The sequence below is a fragment of the Centroberyx gerrardi genome, chromosome 20 (genome assembly GCF_048128805.1).
Source record: "Centroberyx gerrardi isolate f3 chromosome 20, fCenGer3.hap1.cur.20231027, whole genome shotgun sequence".
In the NCBI taxonomy this organism is placed as follows: domain Eukaryota; kingdom Metazoa; phylum Chordata; class Actinopteri; order Beryciformes; family Berycidae; genus Centroberyx; species Centroberyx gerrardi.
The window spans coordinates 12801061-12828717 of record NC_136016.1 but is presented as its reverse complement, the minus strand read 5'-3'; the positions used below and the strand labels follow the sequence as shown (position 1 = coordinate 12828717).

The following is a 27657-nucleotide window of genomic DNA, read 5'->3' as shown; positions in this document are numbered from 1 at the left end:
AGAAGGGGGAAGGTTGATTGCCCTTACCTGTGAAAGTATAAAATGCCTCGTCAAGTTGTCAAGGTGTTAGTTGTAGAGTCACTAGTGCCAGTAAGCTGTTGAAGAGCCATGCAGATTCTCTGACACCAAACTAGTCAAAGTTGTTTTCCCCACTGGTAAGTCTTTTTTATGACAGATTTGCAACAATTTCTACACTCCTTAAAGATTCTTACATTGCTAAGGCGCAATTCTGAAATCTCTCTGCAGAATTAAATAATGGCCTCTGTTGGTGCTCTACTAATGCTGCTGCCTGTTGCATGGACATGCGCTCCCCAAAAAGCAGGTAAGCACTCTATTTGATACATTTTCAAATGGTAAAAAAATGGTAGCTTCTTTACTGTGCTTGTGTCATAGCAGTTTAAGTCCTGCAAACCCTGTCCTTCTCAAGCAATTGTTTCTACTTTATTGGGATTTTCAGTAATATATGGTCCAATCTCTAAAGTGCTTCACCGTTTCTAAAGTTCGTCTCTTTGCCTTTTGGCCAGACTATGTGATGGTGTCGTGTTTCCCCAACGCCATCATTGCTAACGTCCCCGAGTGTCCGTACGGCTGGGAGATTGGCCAGCTGTCCTTAGGCGGGGTCTGTTACACCGGAATGAACACCCCGGGTTACTATCGCTTCACCATCCCAGACCTGACGCCCAAAAACCACTCCTACTGCGGCACCCTAGCTGAGGTGAGACACCAAGCAGGTACATAGACATTCAACCATTCACACAAAGTATGTTGAGCTTCATGTACTGATCTTTCTGTGTAAGATGGATGTTAATTCGATCATGAAGTGAAGCAAAAGTCCATTTCTGCTACATTCCCTCTTGATGTGCCCGTTGTTCTCCGCAGTACATGCCCGGCAAAGACCCCAAGTACGTCTTCTATAATTCCATTGTGTCCAACGATACTTCGCTTACAGTCAGAAACCAGCCGGTCAACTACACCTTCAGCTGCACGTACCGGGCAGCCTACCTGGTAAACAATGCCGTTTTTAGCCAAAGGTAAGCATCAATCCAGGACACGATTTGACCACAGTTACTATGTGGAGAACATGTGCATTCTAACCCAATGACTTGCAGCGTTTTTACTAAACCCTCTGCTTTTTCCAGAGTGGCTACAGTTTTTGTCAACAACGGGAGTTTAGGCACTTTTAGATCACAGTTGTCTATGAATGTGTTCACGGTGAGTAGCTACTCACAGATTCACTTTCTCCAGTGGAGGCCTTTTGCCGTCTTTGTTACATGCAAGAGTGTTTAGATCCATTACATCCATAATGTTATTTTTAGATGTATTTTTGTAAATACTGTGCAGACAAGAATAGCTGTCTGGAAAAATTTCTTAAGGTGATCATGAAATGCAAATGAAAGGTCTGAGGCCAGATAAAACAATACAAAAAAAATCTATATATTTTGTAGAATTCCAAATTCCTGTATGCCAAGGACGCTCCCTATGTGATTGACACATCTGAGATCGGCTCTGAAGTCTTCATTGGCATTGAGGCAAAAGGACTAAGTAACAGGTATATTCAATGATTTAAAAAATACCCAGGTGTTGAAAGTTCATCTTTATATTCACATATTCCCCACAAACCTTTAGAGGGGAGATGTTAGATCCCTGACCCATCCTTCCCATCTGCCTCTTCAGATTCAAAGTTGTAATAAGCAACTGCTGGGCCACTCCCACTCCTTACTCAACAGACAGGAAGAGGTGGAGTCTCATCATTAACAGGTAGTCGAATGAGAAAAGAAACTTGTACATTGTAAATGCACTTTAATAGTTCATTTAAAGATATGCAGCATCATCATCTACTTGTTTTTTGGATGAAAATCATTGAAGTTGCACCGTTTTTTAACAGCTGCTCATCTGACAACACTGTGACAATATTTGAGAATGCCAAAGACAGCCGCTCCATGTTCAAGTTCAACTCCTTCCGCTTCCAGCGGCTGGAGAAGGTGTCTACTGTCTGGCTTCACTGTGAGGTCCAGGTTTGTGATGGAGAAAGGCTCTTCTGTCAGCCAGTGAGTATGACACTTCAGAGAAACATGCACTCGTTATTATGATATACCATATCCCTATTGGATTGAAAAATGTGTATCTTCAAAAAGTCGACTTTTCAGGAAGTAAAGGTATACTAAGATTACGACTGCCCCATCTGCAGGTTCAAGAATGGATGAGGAATTTAAATCAAAACAAAGACAAAACATGTCTCCACACAAACAAATTGCCAAACACTTGGTGTCTAAATCTACATGGATCCTCATGACTGAGGAGATTCTTGATATATATACATAATTTTATGCATGTTTTATGAAATAATTATATATGAAATAAAGGCAACACTATGAAGGTATTTAATGGCTTCATATATGAAGCTTTATATCAAGTGACATCCAGACAGTATTCTCTGACCATAGCAACACAGTGTTGTTGGCCCAAGGATTAATTTTGACTCTTCTTTTTTCCCTCAAGGGCCCCTGCTCTACCAGAAGTCTGTCAACTGAAGCAGAACCAAGTGGGGGCATTCTCACTGCTGAGTTTAAAGTTAAAGGTACAGTACATCTAAACAGTGCCATTCGTCAGCAATACATACTCAGTTAAAGGGATACTATGATATTGGTAGCCAATTGTTTGCTGCAAGGTAAAAGTAAAGTAAAAGTAAAAGTAAAAATCATTAAAATGTTAATGTATCCCTTAAAAGTTGCTGTTTTGGTAATGTAAGCTGTGTTGATTAATCAATTCAGCTAGATTAAATTCTACATTAATTCTACATCTTGCTTGTCTTGTAGCCTAGATCTATTTTCATTGTTTGTTTGTATTGTGTATTATGATGAATTGTCTTTTTCTCTTTACAGCTAATGAATCCTCCAATAATGGACACATATCAGGTAAACAAATATGAAATAATGGTAATGACTATTACTGTTAAATAATGACAATAAAATATATTTTAACTCTAGTATCTTTTTTTTTCTTTTTTTTTAATCTCTAATATGTTTTATAGTAATATATTATAATATGGTTTAGCACCCACATCACAGACTTATTATTAATAAGACAGACTTAATTGTTAAGTTGTTCTTGATGTTTCACTGGCATTTCATTACTCTATTTCTTTACCCTTTCTGACACAGGCACATCACTATTCATCCTGTTGGTGGTCCTGGGAAACACGTGTCTTGCTTTTGTAAATGGACTAAGAATGTAGTAAAGAAACACATTTTCATCCCATCTCATTCATACATCATTCATTGTATATATAGAAAGTGACATGTTGAGCAAGTACAAATATGTATGTGACTGATACACACACACACACACACACACACACACACACACACACAGAGGGGAGTGTCACCCAGGACTCAGGGAGCCTATGAATACATTCCTTCTCCACACCCATACTGTGTCAATTATTTCATAAATCACAAATATTATTTGTAATTAGCACATTTATTGAAGTTCGGTGTTCTGTTTGTGCGTGGGTAATGTACGTGGATAATCTTGTTAATGTTATATACATTATTACTTTGATAAAGATTTATTGAAAATCGTCCCTATTATTTTGATTTATGCAGTTTTTCAGAAATGTTAAGGCAATGTTAACAGTGTTGCTAAATAAATCAACAATACAACATACTTGCTATTCTGCTTTTCTTATAGGACAAAGATATTACTGAATATACAGACAGTATAACAATAAAGATAATGTTTATATATTGATTATAATATATTGATAATGATTATGATTGCATACAGCATTTCTGAATCTCAGTTAAAAAAACAATAACTATTCTCTATTTTAAAAGCCATATGCTTTCTTCACCCCACAAGCCGTACTGGGAGACTGAAGCAGAAGTGCTGATGACTCCCAAGTTTAAGTTTGCACTACAGATGCACTTCAAGAAATAATGAAAACAGATAAAATGTACATCATTATTATAAATCCATCAAAGTCACAGAATTATTTTGTTTTGTTATTTTATTTTGTTGGTTTTGCTTTAAAATATGAAAAGAGTGTGTAGTCTGCTCACTGACAAACAGTTGTGCCAAAATAAAAAATTAAATTACTAAAGTTCTCAACAGCCATTATATTGGGGTCAGTGGAGTCCTCGGCCTGTTTTCAATTTGCTAGATTGTGCCCAGCTGAATGAGGGGTATGATCACAAAAGACAGTATCAGGGGTGCAACATGTGCAATAAGAAAGCTCAAAAATGCCAGTGTTTATCCTATTAAGCGAGTACACCCTTGACAAAAAGGGTTCTAAATAGTACCACAAAATTATTATTTAGACATGTACCACAGCAGAATATAGAACTTTTTAAGAATGCATGGAATACTCCAAACCAGCAGCAAAATAACTTTTTCAGAACCACACTGGGTTCTTTATTCTGATTTGCCTTTTATTTTTTTTAAATTGTAACAAATCAGAGGGCTCTTTGGTCTACATAGAACCACGACCCTAACCAAAGAACCCTTGAAGAACCTTTGTACACGCTAAAAACACAAGTGACGTACTCTAGGTCCCAGGCTCCAGTGACATCTCATGACATTAATGTCCTCCTGTAATGCCTATGCTGATTTTGTCTGCAATTCTCCTCTTCACAGCTCGAGGAAACAAACACTTGCACAACATTTTGTGAGACATATGGAGTTGTCCTTTCCTGGTATTTCCTGTCTGACAATCAGGAAATATCCAAAATATGGTGAGAGTGTCCACTGGAGCTTTAAGTGTGCACTGCAGTCATCGAAGCCTCTGTCATGTAAGCTTTAGCCAGGATTTTGTGGGCCTTTTTCTCAGGGTCTTTGGCCAAAAATGGTTTGACCTTCAGTGGAGATATCACACATTGATTAAATGCAGGTCAAAATACCAATACTGGTTCACATCATTAAATACAATACTACATATAGTAAACTGTGCTTTATACAGTTTGATAGACTCAGACTTGTGTTTAAACCCTGTATTACACCTTGTGACTGGTTGTACTTGCATAATGTGATGTTTGACTTAGTTATGGTAAAACCTGCCATTATCAAAACAGACAGTGTGAATGCTATTATGAATGTAAACTGTACCTCCATTGGTGGTTTGAGACTCTTAACAGGAGGAGAGCCGTGGGCAACAAGAGGATTAAAACCATGTTTGTTCAACAGCCAGTAGGTCTTCTGACAGCCTTTACCCTGTTATGAACATACACACACACACATGTCAAAAACCATATACTGCACATTTTACTGCAAAAAACATGTTGACTATCAAGTCACCTTAATTTCAATTTCCCCTCTCTCCTCCAGCACAAATGATCCAATCTCGTCAAGAATGTCAGCAGTGCTTTGAGATATATGAATCTTCAGGGCTGTGTAAAATATACAGTTTGAACAAATTATATTAACAAGACAGGAAAGGTAAACATATTAAAGGGATACCTTGACATTTAGAAATTTGATTTGTTAGTTTTCTTCGCCACACACCTTACATAATTTAAAAGTCAAGTTTCTGGATTGATGTTGTCGACATCGTCAGCCGTCCTTGTTGAAGCCAGTAATTTCAGTTCATTAGTTCATCAGCTTGTGGATAACAGAACTCATTGATTTAAAAGAAGAATTTGAACAATTCTAACTAGCTGTTTTTAGGTTAGCTAAAGTACAAGTGTACCATAATATGACATGTTCCAGGTGAAGAAAACGCAACATTACTTTTCAGAATGTCAAGGTATCCCATTAACTATAGTTACTGAAATCAATTTGTTATACATAATCACACAAAACTCATACCTGAGTGACAAAACTACATGTATCTAATTCAGAAGGTTTATATAATGAACCTGCAGTGCTGATGCTCTCAAGGGTTTCTAAGCTGTTATTTCAGTTCACTCACGTAAGCTGTTACTTTCCATCCGAGAGGCCGTGTTCACCGTGTCCCCGAAGAGACAGTAGCGAGGCATAGTGGTGCCCACCACTCCAGCAACCACTGGACCTATAAATACAAAGACATACCATAAATCAAATTTCTCAAATGTCAAATATGTGCAAAAACATTGTCCAACAGTACATGAGAAATATCAAGAAATGGCCCTGGTGTTAGCCAATTGAACCCATTACAAATACCTTCCAAAAAAAAAAGGCAGCAAGTAACAAAACCAACCATTTCACAATTCAAATAAGCTTTCTGAAGATTTCTGAAGTTTAGTTAACTGAGCATTTGTCAGTGTCCCTTGCTTACCTGAGTGTATCCCAATGCGAAGTGCCAGGCTCTCAGTAGGCATATGATGGATTTTGAAAACTTGTATCGCACCCAGGAAATGCAGAGCCATTGTGGAAATCTCCAAAGCGTGCTTGTTGCCGTTGCTGAGAGGCAGACCACTAGCTACCATATAAGCATCTCCAATTGTTTCCACCTGATGAAGTTCAAATATGAAAAAGCTTTACTGTTGACTTTTAAATAACATAGTGGAAAGCTTTCTTTAGTGCCATGATAGACTAGGCTTATACAAGAGAGCACAACATATGATAACAAAACACAACACTGTCAAAAGCTATGTACAATAAAATTAAAAGTCCATACATTTTCAAAAACTAAGCTGTAAAAATGTATACATTGTTTGTCCAGTTTACAACAGGACTGTAATGAAGCATATGACAGATATGCATGCTGGTCGCTCACAACATCCTTGGGATTTGCAATCAGCTCCAGGCATGATGTCACATCCCCAGTGCATAAAGCTGAGTAAAAGACAAAGGCTGTTGTGTGTAACATACTTTGTAGACGTCGTACATCTTGATGATATCGTCGAACAGGCTGTAGAGGTCGTTGAGGAGTGTCACCACCTCCATGGCCGAGCTGACAGAACACATGGAGGTGAAGCCCACGATGTCGGAGAAGAAGATGGTCACCATGTCGTAGCCCTGCGGCTCCACTGACTTCCCTGACATCAGCTGATCTGCAATGTACCTATGGCCAATGAAACAACAGCACTGCCATGGTAAGGGTGGCAGAGTACACTTGCTTACTCATGTATTCACTGAAGCCCATCCACTATATCGATCATATGACTTGGCTTTAGAGCTACCATGAATTAATTAGCTTAAAATGCTAATTAATGAATCTAGACTGGTGTTAAAAGAGGCAGTGAAGGCAGATTGTAGATTGATATCACATATGGAGAGCCAAACGGTCATGATTAGGACAATACAAGCCCAAGATGTTTATAACTGATGCTTTGAATTTGTTACCTTGGTAACATGCTGGAGAGAAGCTTGTCTGCACGGGCCTTCTCCGCTGTGAGCTGATTGGTCCTCTCTTCCACCACTTCCTCCAAGTGATTTGCATATTTCTCCAACTTTTCCACCATATTGTCCAGTATATTTGCATGACTAGAGTACAAAAAAGATTATTACTCTTATTAACAGTCTTGCTATTGTCTTCATATTTGAAGACAGAAACTGAGTTTATGTTGATGTCAAATCTATCTAATTATTAATTATGTGAGATTTTGATGACAATCTGGAATGATATGTTTACCTTAATTCAGTTCAGTGATGAACGTTTAACAACAAAGTTCCAATCATTTCCACTGCTTGATTTCATTTTTCCAATTTTGAAGATGGAAGATGGATAATAAGCCTGTTTGCTGCTCGCTTTAATTCTTCTAGTAGTGTTGAGAAAATTGAATATGGAGTAGATACGATGTGGTCATGAAGATAAGCGGCTTGACACTATACATGCACTTGTAAGTAAACTAAAGGTGTGTAACCATATGATATACCACAGGAGAGACAGGGAGGGCACTTTGTTGCCCCACAGTTTTTGAGTGGGAGATGATACAGATGGAACTATGTTAAAGAGTAACAACACCCCAAACCCAAATCTGTGTAAATTAAGAAATTGATTAAGAAAAAAAAATCAAAAGCCTGACCTGTCTGGGCTGGTCTCCCTCAGCCGTCTCCGTATGGATCCAAACGGTGGTCGGTGGTCTGGGTTTTCACTCCAGCAGGCCTTCAGCAGCGTGTTGATGTTCTCATCACACAGCTGGTCAGACAGCATTGGTCGGAGGGGTTCCCCAAGCAGAGGGGTCCGCAACTGCTTGATGATCTCTGGTGAAAACATGTGGCAAGAAACAGGAATCGTAATGCTGTTGACATTCTGCAGTATTTTATCATTGTGTGGGGTGGAAATCATGAAGGAATCACAAATTACACCATTTTTGGGGGGGGGGAGATTTTGGTTTTGGTTACACATATGTCTACTTTTTGGTCCCAGTTTTTTTGTCATAGTTGTCAAGACAAGATACTTAAATTTGATCAAATATGGTAGCTGGTAGTTTTCGTATTGTTCTGCTCCGTCTGCTGAGTTAATATAGAAGAAACACTGAATCATTCAGTAATGCTAGAGTGGCACAGTGGTATAAAAGACATGCAAGTCCGGTGGAGACTCTACATTACTCATATATGAATGTGATTGTGAGTGACTGTGACCTATATTTTCCCTGCCTGCCCAATGCATGCTGGGATAGGCTCCAGCTCCCTGTGTGCCTGAGAAGGAATAAGCGGGTAAAGAACATGAATGAATGACTTTGTAATGGCATCATGCTGACCTTTTGGCTCCAGGTTGATATCATGGTACGGTCCGGTATCAGAACTGTAGAGTAGCTCCCGCATGATGATGGCAAAGCTGTAGACGTCACCCTTGGGTGTCCCATTGAACGGGGGACTGACTTGTCTCAGAAGCTCTGGAGCTGTCCAATACATCTCTACAACAGTTATCAAAAGCATTGACTTTTGAGGTGTCTGCGTTTCAACTGTACTACAATTGACATGCTTTGCTTAGGAACGGTTGAATTAGTAGAATAGACTTTGAAGGTTCAAAACACCTGAAATGTGTTAGTTCTCCCTGATGCTGTGGTAAACTACATAAATTTGAATATTTAAGACACTCCAGACACAAATATCATAACAAAGCAGCTTGACTTCAAGAGCTGAATCCACCCACTGACTTTCATATTTGGGATTTTCCAGTGGTACGAGCTTGTGCTTGGTCCCGTGTTTGAACTCCCACAGTCCGAAGCCAGACAGTTTAATCTGGAGTCGGCTATCCACCAGGCATGTGCTGGGCCTCAAGTTCCCATGGGATTTCAGGCTACTCTTGTGAATGAACTCCATTCCCTGGAAAGTGAATGAATGGGTACTGTAATGTATTTTAGGGATACTGCTATTATGTATATATATATATATATATATATATATATATATATATATATATATATATATATATATATATATATATACATAAATATCAAAGAATCAGCACCAGAGTATAGATACAGTCTGTCTGTGTCCATTTAAAGGCTCAAATTTCAGTCTTTTTATTACTGGACACAGTATATAAATACGCTATATTAGGACAAAAAAAGGACAAACAAAATAATCAGTAATCAATGGATAAAGTGTCTTTCCAATCACTACATCACAGCAAAAAACTTTAATATACTGTATAAATGAACTGACTCACATTGACAATGTCATAAGCAAAGGACAGTTTGAACATCCAATCCAGCTCGATATCTGAAACCTTCAGAACATCCTGCAGACAAAACAGCACCAAAGAAGAAGTAACATTATGAAGCCAAAGCTCAAACACATGAATGGCTAGCCACTGTAAAAGTTACTCCGCTATGCATCTGTCTTGCATAAGTATAGCAGGATATTCCAAATAATATGATATGGAACAAAAGCAGTGCAGTCTCAGACACTAACCTTCAGACTGCCTTTCTTGCAGTACTGCATGACCAAACAGACATTCGGTGGCTCAATGCACACTCCAAAGAACTGCACCAAGTTCTCATGCTTCATCTCTTTCATCTGTCTTAAAGAGTTTAAGATGGTTAGGCATACAATATATCATTCCATGGGTGATGAAAACTATTTGATATTCCTCAATATCAAGTCTTAAAGAACAACATCTGTTTTATGTGATATTCAGATGGTTATTTGGTGGTCAAAGAAATTAAATGGAAATGCATGGTTTGGCTTTCTTAATCACCAAACAAATATCAGCAATATATATCCATTTATTCAAAGAAAAAACAAACAAGATAAACCAAGAAAACAAGAATTATGTTTAGTTTAGAAGAACGTGAGTAACTTTACCACATTGAACTCTGAGATAATGGAGGGTTTCCGGATATTACTGATGACCTGGGTCTCCATGTATTTGACGGCCACATAATTTCCCTATCCGGGATTAAAAACTACATTAGCCACAGGAAGTGGGTATTCTGTCACATGTAAACAAACTCTGAGCACAGTCATAGATGTACATTTCTATCAAAGTCCTTTTGTTCATCTTTTATAACCATCAGTAGATTAGGAGCTGTTTTACTGTTGGAGGGATATGTCACTGGGTTTCTACATTGTTTTACTCTTAAATAAACTAACCTTGTGTTGTTTTTCCTACTAAACAACTGCAGCTCTATATGCGAACATATACCCCCTTCTCCAGATAACAATGTAAAATGAGCAATATATCTCTTTAAATCGTATTGATATTTATGGTTATGTTACAGACCAGTGACCCTAGATCTGGGAAGCTTTGCAAATAGCCCATTGTTGCTTCAAGAGATATCTTGACCTTTATGATTTAAGTCTGTAGGTTTTCTTCACCTATGACTTGTCACATTATAGGGGGACAGTACAATTAACTAAACTTAACTAAAAAATAATAATATTATTGGCACTGCTTGCTGCAAGCTTGTGGCTAATGGTACCTGTTAGTTTCGATGGCAATAATAACAGCAGGGACAATTCAGCAGAAACAATTCACTAAACCCTGAGGTATGGTATAATACATCTGATATAATTTGACAACAAAACTTCCAAACCTGCTTATACTGAGTAACTTTATAGGGATAGTGGAGCAATTGATGAGTGAAAAGATATTATTTGGCCAATGTAATAAATTACTATCTGTAGGTCACCAGATGCATGCAGCTTAGAGGGAACACTGGCACTGAATGTTCCCCTGATGTGATTTTTTTTATATATAGATATGGCTTCCAAATAGATTTCTGAAGATTTTTGTTTGTCATTTGCACTCATAATGATACTAACTACTTGGGTGCCACTTCTTGCCACACCCATTTGACACTCATCGATGGACCTGATAGATCTATTTTGCAGGATGAATTATTTTTTCTAACAATGTAGAATGTAGAACAAAGAAAAATGTATGACATAAAATCACACTGTGAGTGTATTCCTTTAAACTCTGAATTAAATGGGTACCTGGTACAGGCCTATGGTGGAGTAGACATGGTCTTTGCCTGCCTTGTCCTTCAGGCCATAGCTGTTGCAGGAGAGGATGGACTGGGAGCCGCCACTCCCGCTCTTACTGGCCGTGGTGCTCAGAGATACAGCCTGCACTCCCTGGAGGAGACACATACACACACATGCACCAAACAAGCATGTGAACACAAATCTAGGCAAGCAAACACACACAGGAGTAAGTACATACACTCATGCTCATACACCTTTTGTCCATCAATGAATATGTGAGTGCACATGTACACAGTTTGTGTCTCTGGCTGTGAGTGTGCTTTGGCTGACAACACATCTGTGTTGGGCCTCCAAACTGAGGTTCATACTGAGGGCTCTTTGATGATAACGATGTCGCTGTAGTTGATGAGCCACCAGCAGGAGTCATCGAGCCTGTTCTGGAGCCGCAGTTTCTGCAGAATGAGCAGCCCGATGCACAAGACTGCTATCACACCAATGACAGGGAAGGTAGCTAGCACAATCACCAGGGCGATGTCTGTGACAAATCAAGATGAAGTCGGTTAACCTGCCTGCATATCACCCTAAAATGTTTGTTTAAATATACTTTAGAGGCAAGGATATGGTGCAAAAGTTAAAGCAAAAACAACAACTCAAAAATAACAAACACAAAATCACAAACACAATAGCATCCGATTACTAGGGTAAAGAACATTAAAGCTCTTTTTTGCAAGTCAATTTTGCCATAAAGGCTACTTTATTTACCATTGGTTAGCCATTCACAGAGCTCGTTGCTGAAACCACATTCGGGGTTATCAGAAGGAGGTTTTCCTTTGGGCCACACCACAAATGCAAACTTAGAAGTTGGCCTGAAATGGAATTTTTTGTGTGATTGCAATTTCATGTGAAAACAGTTATTAACAGTTATTAACAGTTATTAATTGGGGATAGAAAACTAAAGTGATATAGGTACAGTAAGTTTGCAGGTTCATATATGACTTTCCCAGTGCTAGTTCATTGCTTTTCATTTATGTATTGTTTACATGTTATAAAAAATTGCTTGATTGTTTTTGATGGTATAACTGATGATTGTTACCGGACAGCTTTGCTGTGACTGTCAAAATGGAGGATGGGCACAAACTTGGTGGTATCGTCTGTATGCTGTAGGTCATAAATGGAATAGTCTAAGTTTCTTTCCCCCTCTTCATCAAAGTGGACTAGTCCAGAGGCACCTGCAATGACAAGCCATTACTGCATGAATTGTCGCTGAAAATGGTGGTGAATATTTTTTATAACAACTGTGCCTAGTGCTTTCTAGGTGCTCGTGTGGTGGTGGGGGTATGCATGATTGAAGTGAGTGGAGCTACATTGACTTTAAAAACTCCACCTGTTAACACCAAAGGTAGGACAGTGTTGTTGTAACTAAGAGAATTGCTGAACAAAATATTTAATTCATGCATTGATTTAGCCAGCACAGTTAGAAAATCACTAAGCTACTTCCTGGTACGTAAATGTACCAAGCACCAACCTAGAGCTGGCTCATGCTTGTTTCACTTCTACCATATTGCCTGGTGTATAAGCACACACTGTATTTCCCTTATGCAGGGCTCTTATGCTTAATCATTTATAGCATTGCGTCCTATGATCACGCCTAGGTGCACAGGGCATGTACTGCTTTTGTTGTAGCTAACTTCACAATATATTTATGATCAAACAGGTATCTACCATAAAATCGTATGTTGTTTTTATTTTTTAATCTCAGTAGAAGCTGCCGTCCATCATGAGGGTCTTTGCCATCTTTGAGGACCTCCTTCAGTCCCATAGCGTAAAGAAGCACTGCATCATGCAGATAGGCAGCATAGGGGCTAACCTGAAATAGTAGAATCAAAATGATAACATAGGTAATTCAGTTTTATAGCACAAGGAATGCAAGTGTAAACATTTAAATTACAACCTCTGCATGACAAATTTTGGTCAAGGTTTTTCAAATCTATAGTTTCATGTTCCTATTGCGTGCTTACCTCTCTTTCAGATGTCAGGTTGCTCCGAAACGGGTGGCTCTTCAGCCTCTCAAAAACTTGCTCAAAGAAGTCATAATACTCATAGCCGTCATAGGACTTCTGGCCAATGATAAAGACCATATCAAAGGCCCTGATGGCAGCCTGGTTAATCCTGTTGTTAAAGGCGTATTTCCACAGGTTATCCTGCTCAAGAAAAGGGTTGATATGACAAACATAAGATTCAAAGAAAAGGAAGTCAGTGAATAGTCTACAGTTCAGCTAATTATAACCTACAACCTGCAACATTTTGCATTATAGCCTGAATTGGCAACGGAGGCGGGAATCTTAGTGAAACTAGGGAGTAGCATTACTAGTTTGGATGAGACAACAAACTGGGATCTTTAAGAGACATGAGGTGAGTTGAATCTGGGTGACGCATCAGAGTGCCTAAACTCAAGTAACTCAAGAGTTTGTCCCCACCACAATTAGACTGCTTAATCTGCACATGTAAGTATGAAGCCTCTTGCTGTGTTTAAGATCTTTGTATTTTGCTTTGATGAGCGTCTTTTGTTCTCTATCGACCTAGTGACTCTATCTCGGACCTTATCAACTAGCATTTTCCCAGTGTTTGTTTGTATGGTATATGATGTTATGATTTCTTATGTGTATTTTTCAAACCCTGTCTAGAGTCTATATTTACCTAATGAGACAACAAAGATTTGAAGTGAATAGAATATGAAGTGTTTTCATTTCATAGACCCATGACATCTAAAACCACTAAATTACTTTTCGCTTTTCAAAATGTCAGCGCATGATGCATGAGCCACATACTGCAGGACGTGGCGTCAGCTGTAAAAGTTAATGTTACTCACCACACTGCCACTGACCTCAAAATGCTGCAGGAGGAAGAACACATACTCTCCATTCATCAGGCCCTGTTGCTCAGCTTCCAGCAACAGAGCCATTGCGTCCTCAGTGTTTGTTAGCATCACAATCACTGTGGTGGGGATGGGGGGGTTAGAAATAGAAATGGTAACATCATTTGGAAATAAAACTCCAGGCATGTTGTGTGTTTATGTCGCATCCTTGGATCCAAAGGGTACTCTACTTTCAATGTCAATTTCTATTTCTATTCTTATTAGCTCATGATGATTGGCTGTTTTTTGATCATCTACTGTATATCTATTTACCCCAAGGTCAGTGATGGTTTGTCAGACTCAGGAGAGTTTCCTATTGATTGGTGACGTCATTAATGACCTTCCCTCCTTCCTGATTGGCTGTTTTTCATTGTCTATATCTATTAATCTCAAAGTTGCAGTAATGATAACTATGATGAACCCAGTATGCAGGACTTCACTGATAAATGTATCCTCATGCTGTATGAAAAAAAAAAAAAATAAGATTGACAATTAAAATCAACAATTATGTGATGGGAGCAGCATGCATTGTTTTAAGTAATCAATGAGCTGTATTAGGCTTTTGTATTTGGTTTCATAGAGCCATATAGGTCACAGCTTATCATTAAGTGTTTGTTATACTGTAAAACTTTTCTTACCTCTGGCGACTGTCGCAATGTACTTAATATTTCGGCGAATGAGATGGTGGCTGCTGGTGTCAAACTTGACGGCCGCAGTCAATGTGAATTCGGCTTTCAGCGGATCCTCAACAGTTTTCCACAGAGCGTCAACTTTGTCCCAGGTGTTTGACTCTAACCCACCTCCAATCATAGCTACATGACTCCATCCAAAGAATTCCAGGGTCTTAACCAGGACTTCTGCACTTCTTTTAAGAGGGGGCACAACTTTGATGTAAGAATCATAAACAGCACTGTTATCCATTTTGGAGGATTGCCCCACAAATCCAAACATGGGGATGTTCCAAGTGGATGCAATGAGACCAGTGACCTGCAAACCAAGCAATAATGTTAAGAAAAGAATACTATAAACTACTATAAACTAAACATTTTGTTCATTTAATCAGAGGGGAAAGAGTGACGTAATTTGAATGCAAAAGCAGAATAAGCTTAAATTCCAGTGAGAGGCAAGGGTCAGAGCCTCGATACACAATATGTGTTTCATTAAAATGTACTTTTTCTACAGAAACTAGTGAGATATATTATACATCATGTCACATCACATCACATCACATCACATCACATCACATCACATCACATCATTTCCTCAAAATGAAGGCTTACCTCGGCTCCTTCAGGACAGGCTGGACCAAAGAGCGCAGACACATTTTCTTTCCACACCTGGTGAATGAACCCTCCTAGGGAAGCCTTGGGATCACAGTCTGAATCTGAATAGACAAAATCCAGACTGTAGTTCCCCAGAAAGGAGGGATTGGTGTTTACCTTATCCACAGCTATCTGTATGGCAGAGCCCAACCGCAGGGCGCTGAAAGGGAAAGACATGTTCCAGGGAGCTTGGAAACCGATCAGTAACTTGTGGGAGTGAGTCCCATTCACGCCATTGCTGGGGACAGAAACAGCAGTTAGCACGAGCATAAACAGAAGCACCAATATCTGGCTAATGCCAAAAGGAGCATATATTGCACAGAACATCGTCTCGTCCTACTAGTAGGGAAAGATACGATTTGCTCTCATGTCACAGGATTAAATACCCAGCTCCCCTGGTGATGCTGGACCTTTTTAAAGGGTTAGGGAAGGGAATATGGGAATATCTGAAAGAAAGTGGGCGGGACGGACAGGCATTTAGAGCATCATTCAGCAAGGTAGAGCGTTTGGCTTGGTTAATTGTTCTTTCCTTTTCTGTTGTGCATTTGCTCATTAGAGTGGGTTTGCTGCATCAGGCCTATGTTCTTGTACCATGGTGGCAGCCATCGTAAAAGTCCCCATGCATCAATCCATCATGGAATCCATCATGCATCTTCCAAGCCATCTGATAGCAGGGAGATGACATTTAGGCATAAAAAATAGTGCAGCAGTAGGCTAAATTCATTCTTGCATGAAGTGCATGTAGTAAAAAGTGTGATTTATATAATTTCGAATGTGTATGATCACTGTGTAGAACTTTTGTTCATATTCATAAAAAAAAATGATTGAACTGTCTAAGATCAAGAATATAATGGAAATTTCTGTTTTAGAGTGGATCTTTGATTTAAAGGTGACTTTTACTCCACAATGATCTATCATTGTAATAGCCTGTCTGATATCATGGAGCTTAATTTAGTGAGGTGTGTTCCTGAGGCTATGATTTTATCAACCATAGATCAGTAAATTCCAAAGGTATCACCTCCAGTCTGCCTTTGCCTATTGCTCACATTCATAAATCCAATGTCAAAGTTCAACATAATGTCTTTCCTTTATCTTTTATCTCTAACAGGGACACACTTCCCATGCATGCAAACACACACACATACAGCTAAGGGGTTTGGAGACAATTTTATTTTCAGACCAGCATTTTTTCATGAGATAGGTTGTAATTAGAGCTGGAAAATGAAATAGAATAAAGTCAATACTGCAAGAAACCTCAAGAAAACTGTGTTGCTGATCCCCTGAGAGGTTCTCTGCTGGTGTAAGGCTGTGAAAAGCAGATGAGGCAGGTGGAGCTGTGGTGTCGAACCTGTCACACCTGTGTGCAGTTGAACGTGCTAATGACCACAGGTGGGCAGCTCACACATTAGCAGTGATGCTGGCCTCAGCTGTTTTTTCCCTGGGGATCCCTACTCATCCAGGCCACTAACAACCTCTGCTAATCCCACCAGGTAACCTTTGGAAGCTCTTTTAGAAAGCCTTTCCATTCATCTCACTGTCCAACATAAGTGAAGCATTCAGACAAAGAACCATGCTATAAGTTGTTTGGAAGTTTTTTTTTCTGAAAACAGCCATTGCATTTATAGTTGGGAAGTCAATACATATGGCTTGGAGTGGAAATGTTTCAGTTACACTCTGAAGTCTGTGAAAGTACACAAACGTCGACGTCTATAGTTCTATGTGTGAAGGCTGTAACTTTCTGAGTTTAGCCTTAGCATCAAGTAACAGTACACAAACAGGCCTACCATAATCTACTACTCCTACACATGCTGATAACCCCTTTCTGACCTAAACACAAGTGCCACACCACAGGATATTTCAAGTAGTCTAACCTTTTGTCAGTTGCTAGATATTGTGATCTTTTGATATCATATTCAAGCTAAAAGACTATGGGACAGGTCGTGTTTTTCTTTTAAATTAATCAATGAATGTTCAAACTTGTCAAGAAAAATTTGTCAAGAAATCATTGTTTCATTTATTTGATTTACCTGTTTTATTGTGGAACCTACAAAGGGGAAATGATCTCTCCTGACTCCTGACCCAGTACACTTACACTAAAATTGCAATTTAAGTGAATACCCATAGTACAACATTTGAAGAAAACCATACGGATCAACTTGGAAGTACAAGGGGGGTGTATGACAGTTCTTAAATTGGCAGGATGGAGCTTAAACTTGTGGCTAATGGTTACTTTCGTATGTAAACAGGATATCTTTTTGTTTTCCCTGAGAATTTTGTGAGTTTTGATGTTTTGTGTTTATGCATATTTAAAATATAAGGACTTTGAACATGATAGGAAGGAGATAAGAATGTTTACCTTTCACCCAGCAACCAAACTCGCATCTTGGTCAACCTCTGACATTGTCTTAGATAAAGCATGTTTTCACTAAGACTTTCACTATCTTTTGGTACTATTTGAACTGATATTAATGAAACTAGTGGGTATTTATTTGCAGTGGTAGATATGTTGTGTATATAGTTCTCACCTTTTACATTTGCTATTTGCTGCATTTACATCATAAATGCACATAAATCCACTTGTTCATTAGGTAAAACATGCATGTTTGTCATTATCCCTTATTGGTTGGCAGAGGTTATGAAGTGAAAAAAATCATGCTTAAGCCTTGATCAATTGCACAAGACACTTTTTATATTGTTGCAAAGGGCCTGGGCCGTTCGGATGTCTGTGCTCATGCTCTTTTATCAGTGGAAGTGATGGTGGCCAAGGTTCAAAGGTTCCCTTTACTCTGTCAGTCTGTTTTATGAGTTCTTCATTCTCCTTGTATCAGCCTGCAGAGCAGGGGAAGAGGATCTGCTGTGCACACAGGCCACACACACACTCGCCTGTCACTAAGAGACTCTCAGGGAGCAGAGTGGGACATCTGACAGGACCAGTGTGAGATCTGGCAAACAGCTGGCAAGCAGCAGGTAGGGCAGCTAGAGTGACTATTTGCTGTGGTGTGGCATCACTCACTGTGTTTTATGACTGAGATGCGTTTGTTCACTTTATAACTGATGACACTGGTCAGCCTAATCTTCTGGCAGAAACACTGCCAAGGGGCCTATGTAATGGACTATTAGAGGTGCATTTAAAAACTAATAATGGGTTTTTTTCAGATGAGTGTCACCTGTCAACCAAAATATCTATACTGTCCACAGTCCAACAGTCTATACTGTTTTACCTCTGGATGCAAATTGATGTTACTCTCTCAGATCATTTATGAACAACAGGTGAATCTCAAGCCTTTCCAAGATTTTGCATGTTAATTAGAGATGCCGTTCATGGCAATACAAATGCTACTTAAAACCTGGTTGTACCCAGTAAGATTCTCTTGTACTATTTGTTCTGACTTTGAACTATGGCTGACCTTGACCTCATCAGTGTGGTTCACTATTATAGTGAGGTGTCTGGAGGGTCAAGACAAACTTCAGGATTGCGTTCATTAAAAGGAAAAAACAGAAACTGGTCATAGTAGCTCCTTCAGATATGCCCTATCATGAGTATCCACTGATCCACTTTTACACTGATTGCCTGTGTAAATGGTAAACTATTGTGATAAACTTTCCATCACCGTAAGCCCTGTAATGTTGATATTCTCAGGTTTTACAGGGTAGAGTCTGTCTTGAGTCATGACTAAGAGTGATTGTTGCACAACCCGTGTTGACTTTGACCTCACCAAGCTGTGGACACAGAGTTGGTCTTAAGAAACTTACATTTGCATAGAAGGACTGCATCTTTTAAATACTGGCATCCTTTTGGACCAAAGATTACCGTTGTGATCTCTGAGCCCATGTCAAATAACTGTCTTGTGTGAACGTTTTCTAAATCTGAATACATCGCCACTTTTGTCTTCCTCCCAGCAGACTTTGCAGCATGGAGTTTCTTTTCCAGTTGTTGTTCTCCCCTCTTCCCTACCCGGCTATTGTCTCCCTGTTTGCCCTGGCAGCCGCTACCTTGTTTTACCTCAACACCAGGCCCAGTCCCCTCCGTTCCCCTGCTGACCTCCACCGCCAAAGTCTGGGTATCAAGGTAAGGAGCGATAAGCTGCCTGTTTCTTATGAAAATGGAAAAAAGAGCACAAACAGATGCACGCACAAATCTTGTTTGTTACAGAGACCATGCATGCATTCTATACAGATAAATGCCATACAGGAATTGTTGGTGAACACATGTAGGGTGGTAGACACTGAAATTGAACAACATAATATATTGAACAGTTCATCAGTGAAGTGCAAGATTGATGTTCATTTTCAGAATGCTTTTACTTGTCGTGTTTAGGATGGAGCAAGGAAGAGTGCTTTGCTAGAAGATAACAACAACCTGATGTCCTATTACTATAATGACGCCAGGACCATCTATGAGGTTTTCCAGAGGGGCCTGAGAGTTTCAGGTGATCAAAATTCCTTTCACTCACTCTCATACATGACTGTCACAGGGTGGGCCTTTATGTCACCAGCCTCCTGTTAGCATTTGTCTGCTATGCTAGTGCCATTTACTGTCCCATGCAAGCCATTCCAAGTCTTCCGTGGCCATAATAAGAATAAGTAAAGAACTGTTTAGAAGAACATGTATAGGGAGTTGAGGATAAAGGCTTCACTGCACTAGCATTGCCAGCAAATGTGATCAGGATGCTGGAGCCAACTTCTCAATCATACTCTGGTATGAAAACTGGAAGGGGCATTAGTGACTGAACTACAACTGCATTTAGGTCAGATGTGGACAGCAAGCATAAATAACACAGATCAATAGTGTACGAGTTTGAGTTCAAAGAATTTAAATGTTTTGACTCTGTACTATTATCTCTTCTAACCCGAACTGATACCTTGACTATGAGGTTGTGGTACAGACGGCTTTAAGATAAGGGCATTTTCATCAATATCGAATGACCAGTAAGTGGTTAGCTGAAACATCAAAATGTGTTGCTGCGGAACTTTAATATTAATAGTTTTAATAATGACTCCATTGTACATAACATCAGTTCTAACCCTACGGCTCCATTTTTCATTTGCAGGTAATGGACCATGCTTGGGCTATAGAAAACCAGGAAAGCCGTACCAGTGGCTGAAGTATAAACAGGTACAATACAGTACAGAATACACACACACATAAGTGAACACTATATCAACATGGCTGGTGGATTTTGAATTCCAGTTGACCTTTGCCCTAATCCCTCTCCATGAAGGTGTCTGGCAGGGCGGAGCACCTGGGGTCAGGCCTTCTTCATAGGGGTTTGAAGCCTAACCCGGAAACCTTCATTGGTATCTTTGCACAGAATAGACCTGAGGTAAGTACAGACATTGCTAAGGGGGCAGCGAGAGGATGAAGGGGGATGGATAGATAGACAGGGGTGGGGCGCTTCCAGGGAGCCCCAAAGTAGAGGTGCTCTTCAGAGAAGCAAGCTGATGATCTTGATTGTGGAATATAGATGTCAGTTTACCATTTACACCTTTCTGAAGTCATTTTTAGTCTGGATTAAATAACTCGCAAGGGCCAAATTACTGATGCTGTCTTACTTTTTCATTGGTCTTTCACAGTGGATTATTGGTGAACTGGCCTGCTACACCTACTCCATGGTAGCAGTTCCCCTGTACGACACCCTGGGTCCTGAGGCTCTTGTGTTCATTATCGACCGTGGTAATTGGAGCCTCTCTGCTCTTTAACTATCTGCACCTTATTAATGCTGTTAATTACAAGGCCGGGTCTAAGTCCAGTAATTCCTGGCGTTCCACAGGGATCTATGTCGAGCCTGCTCTAATCTCTTTTCACTCTTCTTCCTCTCCTCCATTCTGTGCTTCATTTTTCTTTTATCTAATCACCACTGAACAACTGATGTCACAAGGCCATGACCATTACAGGAGGTCTGCTATCACGATCAGTACTGCTTGTCTTGGGTTATAAATCAGGACCTGCCTTATCCTCAATTATGCATCTTCAAGAACCTGCAACCATAAATTGAGTGGTGGCAAATATGGTTCAAAAGTTCAACTAGTGCAAAGGGTTGCCTCATTTATAATATCAACAGCACCAGCGTCAAATTATTCTGCACTGTTTATTTTACCGATAATACAGCAAATGTTCTTTATATGCTTGCAGCTGAGATCTCCACAGTGCTTTGTGACAAGCAAAACAGAGCGGAGACACTGCTGCAGAACAGAGAGGAAGGGCAAACTCCAGTGCTGAAGACCATTGTCATTATGGACCCTTTTGACTCTGAGCTGGTCGAGCGAGGAGCCAAGTGTGGGGTGGACATCTTGTCCCTGCAGGATGTGGAGGTAATGCAACGGAACGCAATTAAGTGACAACTGTTTAAGTTATTGGCCTGTGTGCAGTTTCTTAGTCTTATACTGCCTTCATTCCAATACTAGTGTCTTAAATCTTGATTTCCAACTCATACTATTGCTAAATGCAAAAACATGTTTTTCAGACTCTGGGGAAAAACAATCTACAAAAGCCTATTGTAAGTTTTGTTTCTACTGTATTTGCATGATCTCATTCAAATGTTATCAGATTTGCTTAGCTGCATTTAAGCACCATTCTGTTGTTGTGTTTATTCCATATTCTCCATCAGCCACCAAAGCCAGAGGACCTCAGTATCATATGCTTCACCAGTGGCACTACAGGTGATCAGTTTGCCTTTTCTTTGGATTTATCTCACATGTTTTTTAATGCTCTGAAAGGCTGTCGCATTTGTCAAAGTTGTTCAGGTTTTTGTTTTTTTTCTTTATCTGTTTCTGTGCCTGCATATGCCTACAAATACATCACACTGTGTATTTTGGCTGAGTAAGTTCATCCCTAATATCTTTTTTTTTTTTTTTTCCCTCTCTCAGGAAACCCCAAGGGAGCGATGTTGACCCATGAGAATGTGGTCTCTGATGCTGCAGGTGTGATCAAAAGCTTTGAGGTATGCATAGTGCCGATGGTACCATTACATCTGAGTCCTTTTGTCATTCTAAATGCCTGATGTGGGGAAAATGGGGATTAGTCTTAAATATACAATAATTATACTAAAGCCATACTTGACAGATATCTCTTACCAGGAGCTTAGTGGATAATTTTGTAAAATGGGTTGAGTAACCGCAGGCATTTACAGTATCTGTGCATGCAGTAGGTCAGGATGCCTTTAAAATAACTGAGTGTGTATTTTTTTTGTAAATGGGCCTTTTGCTAACAGACTCCTTGCTTCCCACAGACATCTTTTGCTCCAAATCCCAAGGATGTCAGCATTTCATTCCTGCCTTTAGCACACATGTTTGAGAGAGTTGTACAGGTAAGGGACAAAAACCATTGACCATGAACCATTTTTATATATATATCTAATGCTGTTGCACCTTTTGCAAAGCCGAGCAGCAGATCCTCTGGGCCACAGAATTACTTGACATTTTTATTTGTCTTGTATTGTTTACAATCTTTGTATAATTCAATGTAGCTGCCCATTTATGGCAATCTTTTTTTATGAAGATTTCCTATTGAATGCTGATTTTCCAAAATGTGGTTTTGTGTGTTTTTTCTTGCAGACAGTGATGTATGGTGCTGGGGCAAAGGTGGGATTCTTCCAGGGCGACATCAGACTTCTGCCAGATGACATGAAAACCCTACAGCCCACCATCTTCCCAGTGGTGCCTCGACTTCTCAACCGTGTCTACGACAAAGTTAGTGGCCAGTGATGGCGAAACACTGCCTCAATATCAACCCCAAAGTTCCAGTCCCTTGAATTCCCCAAATTCCCTTTTTAGAAACATCAGATTGTGTCAATGTAGGTTCAGAGTGGAGCCAAGACGCCTTTCAAGAAATGGCTGCTGAACTTTGCTGTGGAGAGGAAACATGCTGAAGTGAGGGAGGGCATCATCAGGAACAACAGCATATGGGACAAGCTCATTTTCCACAAAGTCCAGGTACTGCTCCTCTCTGAAGTAATGAGGATAATGTCATGCAGAAAGAGAGTCATTAAATGGATGTGCTTTAACCTGTCTTGTCTCTAGGAGTCTCTGGGGGGTCGTGTGCGGGTCATGGTGACGGGAGCAGCACCCATATCTCCCCCTGTTCTCAACTTCCTCAGGGCTTCTCTGGGTTGCCAGGTACTGAAACGGTTATCCTCCGTCGTTGTATATCTTGTCTTCACAAAGTTGTATTAATCCAGGGGGGTCATTCAGCCTAGAAATGTGTTGGTGTATTTATGCAAATCATGAGACATTTTATGAAGTCATTAAATTTTATACTTACTTGGCCTTTAATGCCATTTCAGGAAACCATAGTTCTTAAAAGGAGATTTCACTTGAGTAAAACTTTTGTCCAGGTCACAGAATGAAATATTACCTGGGTGTAATTTTACTTCTTTGAAAGTGAGTTGGGAGTTTACGAACTCGGATGCATGTGCACTTCAACCCAAAATGAGATTTTAAAAGGTAACTGTATCTGTGCTTGTGTTTGGGGAGTAGAGATTGCGACATGAGATTCAGCTGGCATTGACTGCTTGGTGTTGTCGTGACAACCCGGTCACGTTGCCCTGACTCAGCTCTCTGATTTGATTGGTACCCTTAGATCTTTGAGGCGTACGGTCAAACGGAGTGCACTGCCGGCTGCACCTTCACCATGCCAGGAGACGCCACCTCTGGTATGTAGGCCTTACAGTTCAGAGGAAGCCTGGGTTGAAACTCAGTTGTCCCGCCTCCCCTACTTCCATGTAGGCTGGGATCTGCCTATATACATCACATCAGCCAACTTTGAATTCTAAGCAAGCATTGATATTTAAGATGAAACTTCAATCTACAGCAATAATGCAAAAGATCAGTAAGAGATTTGAGATTTTTAACAAGCACTTACTATTGCTTTTCATTTAGTCAAAAGAAATGCTCTGAAAACTTGAACTGTTTTTTTTTTGTTTTTTTGTTTTTTTAGTTTTATCAAACATTCAAAAGTTATGACAATAGTGAGCAAAAGCAACCCTCTGCCTCATGATTTGTTTACATAGGCCATGTTGGGGTTCCTGTGCCTTGTAATGTGGTGAAGTTGGTGGATGTTGAGGAAATGAACTACTTTGCCTCAAATGGTGAGGGAGAGGTAAGTCAATGGAAACAAAACGGGGGGGACTTCTCTCATATAAGCATCAAGGTTAATGACTAACTTACGTAGCTATTTTGGGTTCACTTTAATGGTGTGATATTCAAAGAGCAAGGTAAACCCAAGTACATGGTTTAGGTCTCCGATTTAGGCCTCCGGTGACAGCCAAACATCAGCAAAATGCCAAATGCATAGGGGTCATAGTGGCAACTGCAACATAGCAAGTTTTTTTCACCCTCATTTACATTGGCTTCAGGTAACTTGACCAAGAATTATGAAACATGTCCATAGTTCCTGTTTCTTTTTTATTTAATGCTTATATAGTGATTTCAGGAGAACAAACCTATGTATTCCACTCCACCTGGTTTTTATAATGCACTAAAACCAAAGAACCAGACTCGGAAACTAAACCTGATTATCAGCAGTAAATATTGAAGATGTCATGTCTAGTTAGTTTCCCAGTAGTGTCAATCAAAGGTCAGCGACCAGGATTACTTAATCAAAGAAAACTATATGGACTTAGATTACTTTTTGCACTTTTAAATGCTTCAAGAATATGCACTGTTGAGAGGTTTGAGGAACAAGTAGTTAATGGTCCACTGGTCTCATTTGATCATGTTGTTCCTTGGTCTCTGCCAGGTCTGTATCAAGGGTAAAAATGTGTTCAAGGGGTACCTGAAAGACCCAGAGAAGACAGCAGAGGCCTTGGATGAAGACGGTTGGCTCCACACTGGGGATATTGGAAAATGGCTGCCGGTAAGGACCAAAGAACTGTTAACTGGAACATGGCAGCATTCATTTTTTCCCCCCACTTGACTGGCACAAAAGAGAATTTAAGACCTAATATAGGCTGTACAGTGTCATGCTCTAAATACAATGACTTCCTCCACTGTACTGTTGGCACTACCTGTGTATATACAGTAAGCTGTTGGGGGTAAAAGAAAAGAAAGGGATGAATGAGGGGTGTAAGGAGAATAATTGATATTGGAAACGGGTTTGAGAGAGAGGAGGTAATCGTCTTGCTTTGGGGAGTCCTTAATTTCCCTGGAGGGCATTTTCTTGACTCGCTTTGGCAGGAACTTTAGGGATTTGTCAATGGAGGCGCTGTGGTTTTAGTGACTCTATTCACTCACACTTTCTCATCAGAATTAGGTTTTGAATTAGGCTCTGGACTTTTGATGCATCTAATTTTCTTGAGCTATCGCTCCCCTTTATCTGAGCCAAATCACAATTGTCTCCTCCTGTTTTGTGTGCAGTACAATATTTAAGTGACACAAGGGAATACAATATTTGATATGCAATGGGAGTAATGGATGATTGGGTCAGTAATTTGGTCATGTAGGCAAAGGCGCTCCATTTCATAAAATGCACCTAAATGCTATAATTTTCATGACAAACAGAAACCAGCTAAATGTACATAATTCTATCAATCTTCTGCCTGCAAAGATCTATCATTCCCCACAATTGCACTTGTGATGTATATTAAAGGTCCTGACAAAATACAAAAGTCTAAACTTCTCCAATGTGACTGAAAATGTTTTATGCTAGAGTGGAGTTCTGAAAATTATTGACCGGAAGAAGAACATTTTCAAGTTGGCTCAAGGAGAGTACATAGCACCGGAGAAGATTGAGAATGTCTATGTACGCAGCGAACCTGTGGCCCAAGTGTTTGTGCATGGAGACAGTCTACAGGTAAATCCAGTGCTTTGCAATGTGTGTGTGTGTGTACACACAAATGTACACAATCCCTCTGTCATTCACACCACTGTCTATGTCTGCAGTCCAGCCTAGTAGCCATTGTGGTCCCTGACCCCGAGGTCGTGCCAAGCTTTGCCAAAAAACTGGGGCTTCAAGGCTCCTTGGAGGAACTGTGCAAAAATATGGTAAGGCTTCTGTCGGATCCAGACAAGTCCAGTTTTGCTTTTCTTTTTTTTTTTACTTACACTTTCTACCAGTGCCGACATATTGCTGCTGCAGTAACACATTACCATTAATGCTGCTTATAATGGAAATGCCAATTGGAGTAGTCTTGCATGCTTGCTGTTAAATGCATCAGGATCAGGATATCTGCAAATCAAATTGAATATTTGGCTAAAGTCCACTCAGCAGTGTTGTATTGTTTTTCAACTTGAGATAATTTGTACATGATGTGATTCAGCTGCACTCGCCAAAAACACCCAATATTTGTGAGAAACTGACAATTTTAGATGGCCTGTTTTATGAGGGCTTCTAACAAAGATACTAAAATTACCTTTCTTTCACAGGGAATGAAGAAAGCCATTCTTTCTGACATGACCAAACTGGGCAAAGAAGCAGGACTCAAGTCTTTTGAGCAGGTGACTGGTCCCCATGAATTGCCAAATCAACGACCATATCTGTTGTATATGCGAGTCTGTCTAATCAGCACAACAAATATAACCATCAGCACTTTTCCCCCCTCCCATTCCTCCCTCATGCAGGTTAAAGATGTGCACCTCCACCCAGAGCAGTTCACCATTGAAAACGGTCTGCTAACTCCCACGCTCAAGGCCAAGAGGGCTGAGCTGAAAACTCTCTTCCAGCCGCAGATCGACAAACTTTATGCCAGCATCCAGTAAATGGATAAACCTGTGCACCACCAGCTCTTCCATTGTGGCCATACCCCTTTTTGACATTTTATTAAAACATGAAACAGTTCACCTCTTATGTAGTAGCCGGTTCTTTTCATCTATCTAAAATGCATTGCAAAACAGAGTTCCTCAATGCACATTAAACAGAGATCCACTATGTCTCTCGGCTTCCAAGGCAACAAACGTGCTAGAGACCTGATAGTCTCCTGAGACTGAGGTTCCGTTAAACTCATCTCTCTACTGAACAAAGAGTTGCATGATGCATCCTGGGGTTTATCTGGGCAGAGGCATAGTGCTACCATAGCTACAACCAGAGTGTTGAACGGTCCTTCAACAAGCCAAGTCAAGAGCTTTGACCCCAGTTAGACATGGGTTCACCAGCCTACCCCAGACTCCAGACCAGTGCACCCCACTAAT

The 27657-nt window shown here is 40.0% G+C and overlaps 3 protein-coding genes across 4 annotated transcripts; 2 read left to right on the top strand and 1 right to left on the bottom strand.

Annotated features, from left to right (window-relative positions):
- The first annotated feature begins 255 nt into the window (after positions 1-255).
- On the top strand, positions 256-3939 carry tectb (tectorin beta). Its single transcript, XM_071906755.2, has 11 exons — positions 256-322; positions 525-715; positions 880-1031; positions 1140-1212; positions 1446-1549; positions 1675-1758; positions 1886-2048; positions 2500-2578; positions 2883-2915; positions 3162-3214; positions 3862-3939. The coding sequence occupies exons 1-11, from the start codon at positions 256-258 to the stop codon at positions 3937-3939; spliced, it is 1077 nt and encodes a 358-aa protein (XP_071762856.1).
- Positions 3940-4754: 815 nt separating this feature from the next.
- gucy2g (guanylate cyclase 2g) lies at positions 4755-15804 on the bottom strand. Its single transcript, XM_071906756.2, has 22 exons — positions 15493-15804; positions 14851-15199; positions 14168-14292; positions 13317-13499; positions 13021-13165; positions 12392-12527; positions 12061-12164; positions 11667-11833; positions 11308-11448; positions 10174-10257; positions 9781-9885; positions 9536-9607; positions 9021-9189; positions 8622-8777; positions 7944-8121; positions 7261-7401; positions 6787-6979; positions 6251-6425; positions 5906-6004; positions 5293-5384; positions 5104-5208; positions 4755-4853 (listed from the first exon to the last, which is right to left on the bottom strand). The coding sequence occupies exons 1-22, from the start codon at positions 15802-15804 to the stop codon at positions 4755-4757; spliced, it is 3330 nt and encodes a 1109-aa protein (XP_071762857.2).
- Positions 15805-19447: 3643 nt separating this feature from the next.
- On the top strand, positions 19448-27294 carry acsl5 (acyl-CoA synthetase long chain family member 5). Of its 2 annotated transcripts, XM_071906757.2 has the most exons (20): positions 19448-19603; positions 19853-19964; positions 20586-20650; positions 20757-20858; positions 21109-21208; positions 21668-21846; positions 21999-22031; positions 22143-22194; positions 22402-22475; positions 22764-22841; positions 23089-23223; positions 23332-23466; positions 23554-23649; positions 24113-24185; positions 24543-24631; positions 25271-25387; positions 26180-26323; positions 26413-26514; positions 26896-26967; positions 27091-27294. In XM_071906757.2, exons 1-20 carry the CDS (start codon positions 19448-19450, stop codon positions 27226-27228), a joined length of 2052 nt encoding a protein of 683 aa, XP_071762858.2. In that variant the 3' UTR covers positions 27229-27294. The 2 variants fall into 2 exon arrangements, with proteins under 2 accessions (XP_071762858.2, XP_071762860.2); XM_071906759.2 differs by lacking the exons at positions 19448-19603; positions 20757-20858 and having other exon boundaries at positions 19862-19964.
- Positions 27295-27657: the final 363 nt, after the last annotated feature.

Excerpts from the sequence above, each read along its gene's own strand:
- tectb (XM_071906755.2), top strand. The coding sequence starts at position 256 with ATGGCCTCTGTTGGTGCTCTACTAATGCTGCTGCCTGTTGCATGGACA. Across the intron at positions 716-879 it reads ACTGCGGCACCCTAGCTGAG|TACATGCCCGGCAAAGACCC; the intron begins GTGAGACACCAA and ends TGTTCTCCGCAG. Across the intron at positions 2,579-2,882 it reads TGCTGAGTTTAAAGTTAAAG|CTAATGAATCCTCCAATAAT; the intron begins GTACAGTACATC and ends TTCTCTTTACAG.
- gucy2g (XM_071906756.2), bottom strand. The coding sequence starts at position 15,804 with ATGCTCGTGCTAACTGCTGTTTCTGTCCCCAGCAATGGCGTGAATGGG. Across the intron at positions 13,500-14,167 it reads TTGAGGTCAGTGGCAGTGTG|GATAACCTGTGGAAATACGC; the intron begins GTGAGTAACATT and ends TTTCTTGAGCAG. Across the intron at positions 9,886-10,173 it reads TTATCTCAGAGTTCAATGTG|ATGAAAGAGATGAAGCATGA; the intron begins GTAAAGTTACTC and ends TCTTTAAGACAG.
- acsl5 (XM_071906757.2), top strand. The coding sequence starts at position 19,448 with ATGGAGTTTCTTTTCCAGTTGTTGTTCTCCCCTCTTCCCTACCCGGCT. Across the intron at positions 22,032-22,142 it reads ACAATCTACAAAAGCCTATT|CCACCAAAGCCAGAGGACCT; the intron begins GTAAGTTTTGTT and ends ATTCTCCATCAG. Across the intron at positions 25,388-26,179 it reads ATATTGGAAAATGGCTGCCG|AGTGGAGTTCTGAAAATTAT; the intron begins GTAAGGACCAAA and ends GTTTTATGCTAG.